The sequence below is a fragment of the Psammomys obesus genome, unplaced genomic scaffold (genome assembly GCF_907164565.1).
Source record: "Psammomys obesus unplaced genomic scaffold, mPsaObe1.curated_primary_1811, whole genome shotgun sequence".
In the NCBI taxonomy this organism is placed as follows: domain Eukaryota; kingdom Metazoa; phylum Chordata; class Mammalia; order Rodentia; family Muridae; genus Psammomys; species Psammomys obesus.
In genome coordinates, this window is record NW_026586816.1 from 1,833,909 (window position 1) to 1,846,552 (window position 12,644).

Sequence of the window (12,644 nt, forward strand, 5' to 3'; positions counted from 1 at the left end):
TATGTAAAGTGAATAAATAGAAAGGAAAGAAATGGGTGTGGTGAGGCCTGTGATCCCAGCAGTCAGCATTTGGGACTGAGCATTGTAAGCTCAAGGCCAGTATGGCTGCATAGCAAGGCACTGTCTCATAAAAGTTATATTTTATACATACACAGAGAGACATGGAGACAAAGAGCTAGCTTGTCACAGTCCCTGACATTGAGGCTCTTATATATTTGAAATGTCCTTGTCTTCTCCCTGTTTGGATTCACAGGGCTATGCTCAGTGAAGTGTGAAAGTTATGTTTGAGAAATCAGTTAACCCAAAGCACTGGCTTGTTCTAGATATTGTTCATTGTCAGTATAACAGATGTCTATTTGTTCTCTTGATTCATTTACATATTTTAGCTACTAGGCAGTGGGTGTGCCATCATATCCAAATGATTTCTTATAGCTTCCTGGGGTAAAATAATCATCCCATGTAAACCGGTCCTACATACATATATGATCCTTAAATGACCCAGGGGAGACATAGCTTGTTTCTGGATATGGCTCCTAAAAAACCTGATTTAATAGTATTGCTTATGGCATAGAATGGGCACATTTGATAGCTTTCTCTTCAGCCTCAGGCTATCTGTTCTAAGGGAACTGAACCGTTTTTAAGGTTCATTAGCAGTAGTCCATCTGCACAATGGACTCTCAAGGTTGAAATGGTGAGATACGGTGGGATGCCTTTCAGCACCAGGGCCCGCAAATGCCTGTTAAGTTAAAATGCCACTGGAGTGAAGACACATTGCTAATTGTGACTGTTCTCCCTTCCTGAGGTTTTCTGTTAAAATTTGGGAAAACATGGAGTCAGGAGTTTGGTTTGATTAGCCTTATTTAAAAAACTTTCATAAAATTCCATGCACTCTTCCCAAAGTTTGGCTATGAGTCTCAGCCTCTGCTTTGGTACCTCGATCATGATAGAAGAGAGAGATAGAAAGACCTGAGGGGACAATAGCTTTAAAAGGAGACCAACAGAGCCAAACAAAACAAAACAAAAAAACCTGGGCCCTGGGGGCCTTGCAGAGACTGACACTCCAACTAAGGACCATGCAGTGGCAGGCTCTCTGTTCACCTCCCCCTGCAGGGGTGCAGCCTTGCCAGGCCACAGAGGAAGATGATGCAGCCAGCCCTGATGAGACCTGATAAGCTAGGGTCAGATAGAAGGGGAGGAGGACCTCCCCTATCAGTGGACTAGGGGAGGGGCATAGGGGAGAAGAGGGAGGGAGAGTGGAATTGGGAGGAGATGTTGGAGAGCATGACACCTGGGATACAAAGTGAATTAATTGTAATAAGTAATTGATAAAAAATTTTAAAAAACTTAGGATGCAATTTCTACACTAAGGCCGTTGAAAAGAGTAGGTGGAAAGCTTTGAGGGTCAAAGGAACAGGGAGGTTGCTGTGAGATTGTGTTTTCTGGAAGCAACATCCATAAAGCCTCACCAATAGGATTGCTTAAACATGAGCTGAACAAGGACAACAGCAATAGACGTCCTAGCATGGACAGAGGAAAGCCCAGGAGGCCTCAGCTGGGCTAAGAACTGCAGGCAACAAAGGGATGCTGAGAACAAGAACAATAATAGTCTTCCCTAGGGACAATCCCACCAATTAATTATCCCATACCACACGGTCAGCCTTGCTCTATAGTGAGGAGGTTGTATTTATATATTTCAGAATATATGTCTAACAACAATTAATGAAAAATAAATAGGCCATGAATTTGAAAGAGAGTAAGGAGGGTCTGGAGGGAGAGAAGGGATGAGGGGAAATGATATAATCTCAAAAAAAACAAAAAACAACCAAATAATTATAGCAAAATAAACCTTACTCATAGGCATGGCTTTAATCTCAGCATTCAGAAGGTAGTTCATGGCCAGCCTGGTCTACATAGCAAGTTGCAGTTCAGTTCCAGTGACACTCTGTCAAAAACAATGCAAAACAAACAAAAGCCAACCAACAACAACAACAAAAAAAAAAACAAAAACAAAAAACCCCAACTTATAATGGATATCCTCCTAATAAATATTAAGTTAGACCAAATTGTTAACTCCACACATCCAGCCTACCAAGATAGGAGGTCCATTTGGCTCAGCCCTGTGAGTTGATCTTAGTGAAGAGCTAGGAAGAGGGCACTTCCCTCTCCCTAGGAAGAGGATCTGTGGTTCAGGCTTTTTAAAGGGACTTGGTATGTTTTTCATGTCCTAATCCATTTATTACTATGAAAACAGTGCGGAGCAGTTCAAAGAATAAGAACGTCTCAGAAGAAAGGAGGGACAGGAAGTCAGGCATCAAATCTGAGGCCTCAAAGAGGCCAAGCATGTACTCTACCACTGGGAAATCTTATTTTTGGTTCTTTGGTTTACTCAGAATATTGCCAGTGGCCTATTAGGGGCTTTTGCTTGTGCCATCCTTTTGTTCATTCTCTGAAAACCTGCCATTTGGTAGGCATTATCCTGGTTTAGGGATGCAGTGATGAACAGCAGTCTTGGTCCTTCTCTCACAGAGCTTGCCTTTCTATGTGAGATGGAACCATGTGTGTGACAGCGCCAAGAAGGATTCCATACAAGTCTTTGACTTGCTTAGTTGGAGTTACACCAAGGAACTTTATGTTCTTTGTGGCTATTGTGAAGGATATTGTTTCCCTAATTTCTTTCTTAGCCCATTTGTCTTCTGTATACAGGAGGGCTACTGATTTTTTGAGTTAATTTTGTATCCAGCCACTTTGCTGAAGGTGTTTATCAACTGCAGGAGTTCCCTGGTAAAATTTTTGGGGTCACTCATATATACTATCATATCATCTGCAAATAGTGATACTTTGACTTCTTCCTTTCCAAACTGAATCCCCTTGATCTCCTTTATTTGTTTTATTGCTCTTGCTAGGATTTCCAGAACTATGTTGAAGAGATATGGAGAGAGTGGGCAATCTTGCCTTGTTCCTGATTTCAGTGGGATTGATTTAAGTTTCTCTCCATTTAGTTTGATGTTGGCTGGGAGGAGATGAGGGAGGGAGGGAGGAATTGGGAGGGGACAAGGTGGGGGTTACAGCTGGGATACAAAGTGAATAAATTTTAAAAAATAAACAATTATATTTTTAAAATAGGATTCCAAAGGATTGTCTTTTCCCTGCTTCTTTTGGTATGGAAATTTCTGTTTATTAAAAGTGGTCATAGTGTAAATATTGATTTTCTATGTTGGTACTTCTTCCCACTACCTGTAGCTCACATGTTTAAACAATGAAGTTGTTTATATATTTTTCCTATTATAAGTAACACTGAGAAAATCTGTTTGGGGAGCACATTAAGTAGGTGGGCTAAATTGCTGAACTGCCCAGTAGAAGTGTATTATTAAAGAATTGTTCAAATGGTGTGTGTTCTTAGGATGCTCCACAATACAGAGACTTCAGGAGTGTTGGCTCTGGCAGCTGTAATCTGCCTACTTTACAGATAGGCATAGGTCAAGGGCTTTAAATGGATATTCAGCTATATTTCCTAAGCCTGTTTTGTTCTATTTGTTTTCTTTATTCTGTGCCTAACACCTTTAGTCTGATTTTCATGTGCTATTAGTTGAATATTTTGAGCTTATTGGGAAGGCTTTGTAAATTAAGGAAAAGGACTGCTTGCTTCTGGGTATTGGCAAGCCAACAGAAGTGGTTTGCTCTTTAATCACCCGAAGCAAAAGCATTGTGGCACATAAAAATCATGAAGTTGGGCCGGTGGGATGACTCAGGGGCAAAGCACCTGTTGTGCAGCCTGAAGAACTAGTTTAGTCCCCAGAACCAAAACAAAGTGGAAGGAGAAAACCAACTCCAGCAAATGGCCACTTACTTCCACATGCCTCTAATCCCCCCCAAATAAAACAAATTAAAAAATGTTCAGTCATGCAAAGCTGAAGTTTGCAGTAGCTCTCTAGGACAAAGCACTTACTCCTATGTTGTTGGTAATTGCGTTTTTACAAGATCACTGAGTACTTGCCAGCACAGCTTTATCAGCTCCTACACCCCAAACTATGATTTGAGCCATTGCAGAAAATGCCTGCCTAATGCCAGCTTTAAAGCCTCCCACAGACTTCCCTTTTGCCATTTGGGTGGTAGAATCCATTGGGTTTTCAGGCCCTTACCTGCGTGCATGGTCTGTTTCCCCTACAACTGCCTGAAAAGCAGCTCATTCTCCCCAGAATTCATCCTCATCGTGCTTATTAAAGCAGTATATGCCATCTTGTTCCTGGAGCTGCTTTGCATTGTTTGGTGCTCTGACAGTGTGTTTTGCCTTCTGAAGTATCTCCTGGACTGATTTCACTAATCCTGTCACACCCTGATGTGGGCTTCTACCTTCCTGCTCTCTCCATTTGACTGTTTTTTTTTGTTTGTTTGTTTGTTTTTTGTTTTTGCATGTCCCACATTTTAAATGGAAGGAACACTTTTGCTTATGTAACACTCTGTGGTAGTAGGAACAGTCAAAGCTGTTGTAGTAGGTTGTAGAGTATAAATGCTTCTGAGCTCTCTACACTAACAGTCCAGAGTGTCGATTTGGCAGGGGTTGGTTATGCTGGGGTATGGGGTTGGTTAGGAAGCAGGTTGACAGAACTCTACCATCTTCAGTTTGTGGCTTCAGTCACCCCAGACTTGGCAATGTCTGTTAGCTGTCGGGACATGGAAAAGATAAATCGAGTGCAGAATAAGATGTTTGGTATTCATAATCTATTGGAGAACATGGGCCACCCTGACTGCAGTGGAAGCTGGCCTGATTGCTGTGAATGAGAGAAACTGTTGGTTACTTTTCTGCTGCTTTAAATAAAACAGCATGACTAAAAGCAATTTGTGGAACAAGGAATTTATCTTGACTTAGAGTTCTGTGGACAGAGTCCATCCTGACAAGAAGACACAGCTGCAAAGGGCAGGCATTGTGGCAGAAGCAGGACACCAAGAGATCACATCCTCAACCTCAAACAAAGGAGAGAGGGAACTAGAAATGGGGTGAAGCTCTAAACTCTCACCGAGCAACCCCTAGTGTGTGCTTCCTCTAGCAAACCTGTAACTCCCAATAACCTCACCATATAGCACCACCAACTGGGACCAAGTTGTCAAATATGTGAGCCTAAGAGGGACATTTTTTTTTCCCCATCCAGGCCACCATAGACAGTTTCTGACAAGTGTTCTGTCTCCAGGAGGCTTTGGGGTTACATGCTTTACTGTATTTGCTGAGGAGGCCAAGTTTTGAAAGATTTATACCTGGAATAAGCTTAATTATCTTATTGGGGGAAAAAATCTGTGCACATTTATTTAAATTTTTTTATTACATCCATTTACTTTGTGTACACGTGTGCATGACACACTTGTGAAGGTCAGAGGACAACTTGCAGAAATCCCTTCTCTCCTTCCACTATGAGAGTCCCAGGATCAAACTTGGATTGTCAGGGTTGGTAGCAAGCACCTTTACCTGCTGCTGAAGAACATGCTCCCACATGTGTTAAGTACAGAGGATTAGAGCACTTTATCCTTAGTAGACCCCAAGTGGAAGCTCCCAAGTGCCTGTCAACAGATGAACATGTAAACCAACCATTCTAGCAACTCCTACATGTAGTTTTTAAGATAATTCTTTGAATGAATTGTTTGTAAATTTAATGTATGTACTTTCAGGCTATTGCACATTATGAACAATCTGCTGATTATTACAAAGGAGAAGAATCTAACAGGCAAGTGCTTTTCTTTATATCAGTAATGGGCTTTTCATATATGACAAAGGACACATCATCTGTTGTCTGAGCATCTCTGCTGGAAGCAAGTGTCCTTTGGCCATGTCTCTCAGTATCATCACTTACTCTGTACTGTCCTACTTTCAGCTCTGCTAACAAGTGTCTGCTGAAGGTGGCAGCCTATGCTGCACAGCTGGAGCAGTACCAGAAAGCCATTGAGATCTACGAGCAGGTAAGGACACTGTTGTCACCTTGACAAAGTTTGTAGCCATCACTACTCCCTAACACTAGAGCCTTCCCATTACTCCCAAAAGAAGCTTGGAAAACACAACCTGCTCTCTGATTCCCTGGTTTGACCCTTTCACACCTATGGAATACTATACCATCTGTTCTTCTGTGACTGACTTCGTTTTCTAGAGTCTTCATATTCTAACGTGTGTCCATGTTTCATTGCTTTGCATAGCTGAATAATACCCTGGCTTATCTGTTTATTTGTTGCTAGGCATTTGGGGAACTTCCCCTTGGGGCCACATGCTTGGGGGTGGAGTTAGGATTGGTGGGCTTCTTGGTACACCCATGCCTACTTTGCTGAGGAGCAGACTCTCACAGGGTACTGGATCACTGAGCATTCTCAGCACAGTGCCCCGGGCTCAGCTTCTCCAGTCTTCACCAGCGTCTCTCTGTGATCCCTAAAGAATATGAAGGGTCATCTATCTTTCTCTTATGATGAGTGATACTGATTTTCATGGGCTCACTGGCCATTTTCCATCTTTGGAGAAATTTCTGAGTCCTTCATTTTGAGATTTAGGAGCTCTTTAATCTTAGGGTACAAGTCCTGTATGATCAGTATAATACTTACTTACAAGCAATTTCCCCCATTTTACGGATTTCTTTTTTGTTCTGTTGTTTGTGTTGCGTCATCTAGTTTTTTTTAATCTTTGAAATAAATTTTTACATTTGTTTATTTTGAATGTGTGGAATATGTGAGTGCCACCTATGGAAAACAGGACAATTTGAAGGAGCTGGTTCTCTCCTCACTGTGTGGGTCTCTTAAATCAAACTCAGTTTTTCGGGGTTTGTTGTTGTTTTTTTGAGACAGTTTATCTGAGCCCTGGCTCTCTTGGAACTAGCTCAGTAGACAAGACTGGCCTTGAACTCACAGAGATCCATCTGCCTGTACCTTCCCAAGTGCTGGGATTAAAAACATGTGCCACCACCAGCTGGCTAAACAAGGTCTTACGACTTTGCAACAATCACTTTAGAAACTAAACCATCTCCACAGCCTCTACATTTTTAATTTTGTTGTTGTTTTGTTTTTCCAGACAGGGCTTCTCTGTGTGGCCCTGGCTGTCCTGGACTCACTCTGTAGATCAGGCTGGCCTCAAACTCACAGATACCTGCCTACCTTTGCCTCCCCAAGTGCTGGGATTACAGGTGTGCACGACCATGCCTCGCTTACATTTTTAATTTTTATGAACTCTAATTTGTCTTTTTCTTTTCACTATCTGTACTTTTGCTGTCACATCTAAGTTTAGCTGAATTGAAGATCATGAATCTTTAACCTGTGATTTGTTCTGAGTCTTAAGATTTTTGCTTAGTGTTGGCATTCCTGCTTGGATGGAAAGGTATCCAGGGACTCAAGAGCCCAATGTCCCAATGAAAGGGCATCCTGAGACATGGGAGCCCAGGAACCACACAGCTCTGAGAGGAAGCCCCCTCAGTAGAGGCATTGCAGCTCCCAGGGGAGGATATCCCCAGCTGAGCTGAGGAGCTCACGAGCCTTAGTCCTGCTCCACTTCTTTGCTTCTTCCCTTCTTTGCTTCTTAGCTTCTTTCAATGGGAGAGTCACACCAGGTAGCAAATCTCATAAAAGAGTTTTATTGGGAGGGTCAAATCCAGGGCTTGGGGGAGCTGAATCTAGGGGTGGCTGCCCCTGCTCCTGGGAGAAGACAGCAGAGAACTGACAGAAGGCAAGGCTTGTATAGGATTTCTTAGGGGCAGAGCTTTCCAGGGCAGAGATTTCCAGGGTGAGGATCGGTGGGATTTGAAGTCCTAACCTTGGGGGAGCTCAGGGGTTGGTGGGATTTTTTTTTTTTAATAGGGTGAGACCTGTGTACTCTCCTACCTTAGGGCTGGGAATGACCCTTAGAGCCATTAGGGAAGTCTGGTAGGTGGGGCCAGCTATTGGAGCTCCTCAGGTGGGGGCCTGGCCACTTCCCTGCCCTGAGGGTTTACAAAATTTAGAAAGCATGCCAAGTTTACAGAGCCCATGGCAGGGGCCACTTGAGTCAGCATCACTAGCCAGCACTTAGGTGTAGGTCTTTGATCCATTCGGAGTTAAGCCATTTGTGTGCATGTTAGGCAGGAGACCCCTCTCTCTGACATATGAACATCACTTTACTCATTGTTGTTTGGTAAATAGACCCTTGCAAATGAATGGTCTGAGACCCCTGCTGAAAATGTTCTCACTGGTTCTGGGGAATTAATTCCGGGCTCTGTACTCCATCTGTTTAGCTTTATGCCAGTATCACTTTGTTCTGATAACCATATTTTTATAGGGAAATTTGAAATCACGAACTGTCAGTCTTGTAGTTGCCTCTTTCTCAAGATTCTTATTCTGGATCCCTTGAATTAACATAAATTTGGAGATCAGTATGTTATTCTGCAATGAATCTAGCTTCACTGTTAATGGGTCTTGAACTGGCTGTGTGAAACCCAGTTCAAGGAGCAAGGTTCTCTAGAAAAATAGAGCCAACAGATTGGGGTACAGGAAGAAGAGAGAGGGATGATTTTAGGGGTTAATTCTCAATGGTAGAGGTTGATGGCCCAGATCTGCCATGAGAACAGATGGTGTGAGCCATAGCCCAAATACAGAAGAGCAGCGTCTCAGATCTAGACCTGCCATGCCAGATGAGGAGGATCAGCCCTCCTCTGCTTAAACTTAAAAAGTAAAATTATTACATTTATTTATTTATTGGGGCGAATGCCAGGACTACCTATGGAAGTCAGTTCTCTGCACCATGTGAATCCAGGAAATGAACAGGCTTTCAGGCTTGGTGACAAGTATAAAACCTGCTGAGCATCTCACTAGCCCCTTTGCTTACACTTGTAATTGGTCCGGGCATCAGTTGGCTGAGACCTATCTCTGTTGGGGAGGGAAGTCTGCTTTTCTCCTCTGCTGATTGAAACACTAATCTTGTTCAGAAACATCCAGGGTGATATTTAGCCAGTATCTGGGCACTCATGGTCTGCTCATGTTGACACAGAGAATTTATCCTCAGGGGGTATTGTCAACTGTGAATATGTAGTCTTATGATCTAGATATATATTACTTTTTGCGTTTGCTGTTAAATATTTTTCTTTAAAAATAACTTAAAGAAGGAAAGGTTTAGCCAGATGTTGACATGCCTTTAGTCCCAGCACTTGGGAGGAAGAAGCAGGTAGATCTCTGAATTAGAGGCCAGCCTGGTCTACAGACAGAGATCCAGGACAGTAAGGGCTACATAGAGAAACCCTGTCTCTAAAAACAAACAAAAATGAAGAAGGAAGAGAAGGAAAGATTTATTTTGGCTTACACTTTAAGGGTATAAGTCCTTTATGGTTAGGAACTCATGGCAGCAGGAACATGAGGCAGCTGGTCACATGACATCCAAAATCAGGAGGCAGAGGGTGGTGAAGGCTGATATTCAATTCGATTCCTCCTCTTTATTTATGTCACAATTAGGGTGGGTTTACCAAGGTGAGTTCACCTAACTTAGAAAATCTCTCACAGACATGCTCAGAGGCTAGCCTAAGCCAGGTAATCTAGCACAGGCCAAGACCAAGAGCTTGCTGCTTAGATAATTCTAGATCCTGTCAAGTGGAAAGTCCCATTTATTTGTTTGTTTGTTTGCTTAATATATATGTGTTGCAGAATATTTGATCCCATTGTGAACCCCAAGATTGTGAACTGTAAAAAAAAAACCTGTCTTTTGTTTGGCTCAGCCCTGGCACACACCTTTAATCCAAGAGCTTTCTGTACACAGGATTTAATAAAGTTAACCCAAGGTCAAGAGTTGGAGCAAGAAGCCAGCTGACAGGGATTAAATAGTAAGGAGAGGCATTGGAAGGGTATTTAAGACATTGTGGAGAAAGTGGTTTTTTTTTTTTTTTTTTTTTTTTTTTTAGTACTTTAGCTCTCTATCTCTTCATCTTTTTGGCTTTTAGCTTTTGGCTTTTTCCTCCTGGGCTGTTCAGTGAACTAGTAGGTGTTTTTCTCCTGGGCTGTCAGCTGAGCTAGCAAGCTTTTTGCGTTGGGCTTTTAGTTTTTGGCTTTTTCCTACTCAGGCTGTGAGCTGAGTAGGAAGGTCAGCTGGGTGCTTTCTCTGCCTCTCTGAGATAGGGGGTTTTTACCCCAGCACCTGGCTTCTGAGTCTTTATTGATAAAATCAAACGTTTGGAATTTTCTTTTTTATGACAGCATTTTGTGGTCATTTATTTATTTACTTATTTATTTTATGTATATGGATGCTTTAGCTGTCTTTATATATGTGCACCATATGCATACCTGGTATTTGGTCCCTGTGGGAAAGGGCATAGGATTCTCTGGAACTAGAATTACAGGTGATTGTAAGCTGCCTTGAGGATACTGGGAATTGAACTCCTGTCCTATGCAAGAGCAACAGGTGCTCTAAACTGCTGCGCCATCCATCGCTCTAGTCCCAAGAGGATGATTATATTGACCATCATAGTATTCACACAGGATGCTTTCCAGATACTTACATCTTTGTTACTTTGTTCAGTTATGTTTTGTAGTTAAAAAATATCCTCCTCAGATTGTACAGACAGTTGCTGTTTTGCTTATTTATTTTCTGTGCTGCTACCCATTTATTAGCCCTAGTTATTTTGTAGATTTCATAGAATTTTTTATAGACAAGATGTTAGTTTTTGTTCCCCAGTCTGAATATCTTTTATATCATTTTTTTTGTCAGTTACTCTGTTTGGAATCTCCATTACAGCATTTAATATAGAAATAGTGAGGGCAGGCATCCTTATCTTTCATGTTCCTGATTACACTTTAGATATCTCACCATTAAGTGTGCTGCCAGGTGCGGGTCCTGTTAATGCTTTTTATCAATTTGAGGAAGATCTTCTCTCTTCCTTTTTTTTATTCAGTGCTTTTTCCATCAAAGTATGTTGGGTTTTGTTACATCCATTTGCACATGTGTTAAAAATAGCATATAGCTTTTATTCTCTATTCTCATTAATAAAGTGTGTTTTAAGTCAAGTATACATTCTAGGATAAATCCTACTGGATCATAAAAAAAAGTTTCAAGATCCAACCTGATCGTCCTCAAGCATTTACTTTGGCAATTTACTGAAGAGACTCAAAAACCACTAACACTCATAGCTGCCATTTATCACATTTGGGGACCCAGATGAAATCAGCAGGAGTTGCCTGGACATAAGACCTTGGTTTTTATTTTCTTTTTTGTTAGTGTCAGGCATTTTCATAAGCTTGTTGAGGAATTTTTTTTTTTTCTGAGAGCTCCTGTAAGCAAACTTAGATAGGTCACCTGAAATTGTCTGCTGCTGCTGTGGTCACCTTCAGATCCTGCCATGACTGGTGATTCACATTGTACGCTGAGGCTGCATTTGATTTATATAGTCCCTTTCTGCACTGGCCTCTAACACTGGAAAGTGAGGGATGTTGGTGGAGGCAGAAGCTCAGGCTCCCCTTGGCCTTTGTTAATACCTGGGAGGAGACTGTTCTTGTACATCAGAGGAGAGCAGCATTACCTGTCAGGCTCCTTGTAACCTTTGCCTTCTCTCTTTTACTTGACGCCTCTTGGAATTTCTGGATACTGGACTATTTTCATGTTGGGAATACAGTAAAGAAGAATAAAACCCAGTAGCCCCCACCCCACATGATTTTCCTGGATCTCATGACCCTGGCTAGTCAGCTATCCTGTGCCCTCTGTCCACAGATATTTGTATTTCTTTCTTTTTTCTTTTTCTTTTCTTTTTTTCTTCTTGGTTTTTCAAGACAGGGTTTCTCTGTGTAGCCTTGGCTGTTCTGGACTCTATATGCCTGCCTCTGCCTCCCAGAATGGTGGGATTACAGGTGTGTGCCACTGTGCCCAGTGTGTTTATTTTTCTTAAACAGCAAACTTCTAATTGTACTTCATATGAAGAATGGGGAGAGCTTATACCTATCTCTTCATCATCTTCCAGGCTCTTCTAACGGTTCATGTGACTGATAGTTACTTCTTATCTATTAAAAGTTTGTGCTACTTGGTATTGACTATATCTGTATAAGATACGGAAAGGTATTTTTTAAAGGCAAACAGGTGAGGAGCAGTGGATTCCTTTGCCTGTGATAGTAACTTGCTGTCTTCCTTACCTAGGTAGGAGCAAACACTATGGATAACCCCTTGTTGAAATACAGTGCAAAGGATTACTTCTTCAAGGCAGCACTCTGTCACTTTATAGTGGATGAGCTGAATGCCAAGGTGAGAACATGCACCTTTCTGATGACTTTACTGTTGAGAGCAGGCGCTTTGTCATCCTTAATGTCTTCTCGTACAGGTGTTAGGAGCTGTGGAGGTGCAGACCAGAGGTCAGATGCCCAGCACCATGTAAAAGCCAGGTGCAGTGACTCACACCTCTGATTCCAGCACTGAGGAGCAGGGCAGGCATAAGTAGATTTCTGCAGCTCGATGACCAGCCATTCTAGCCAAGTGATGGGCTTCAGGTTCAGGAGGCCCCATTCAAAAAATAAGATGGGAGAGCAGGGTGTGGTGGCACATGCCATTAGTCCCAGCACTCAGGAGGCAGAGGCAGGCAGATCTCTGTGAGTTCGAGGACAGCCAAGGCTACACAGAGAAACCCTGTCCCAAAAAACATAGATAGATAGATAGATAGATAGATAGATAGATAGATAGATAGATA

General features: G+C 42.1%; 1 protein-coding gene across 2 annotated transcripts in view; it reads left to right on the forward strand.

Moving 5' to 3' along the window:
* Positions 1-12,644, forward strand: part of Napb (NSF attachment protein beta) — a 49,290-nt gene that overhangs the window by 30,372 nt on the left and 6,274 nt on the right. For both annotated transcript variants that reach the window (XM_055602678.1, XM_055602679.1), the window contains 3 exons: positions 5,659-5,714; positions 5,862-5,946; positions 12,101-12,205. In XM_055602678.1, coding sequence (XP_055458653.1) covers positions 5,659-5,714; positions 5,862-5,946; positions 12,101-12,205 — 246 coding nt within the window. The remainder of the gene's footprint in view (positions 1-5,658; positions 5,715-5,861; positions 5,947-12,100; positions 12,206-12,644) is intronic.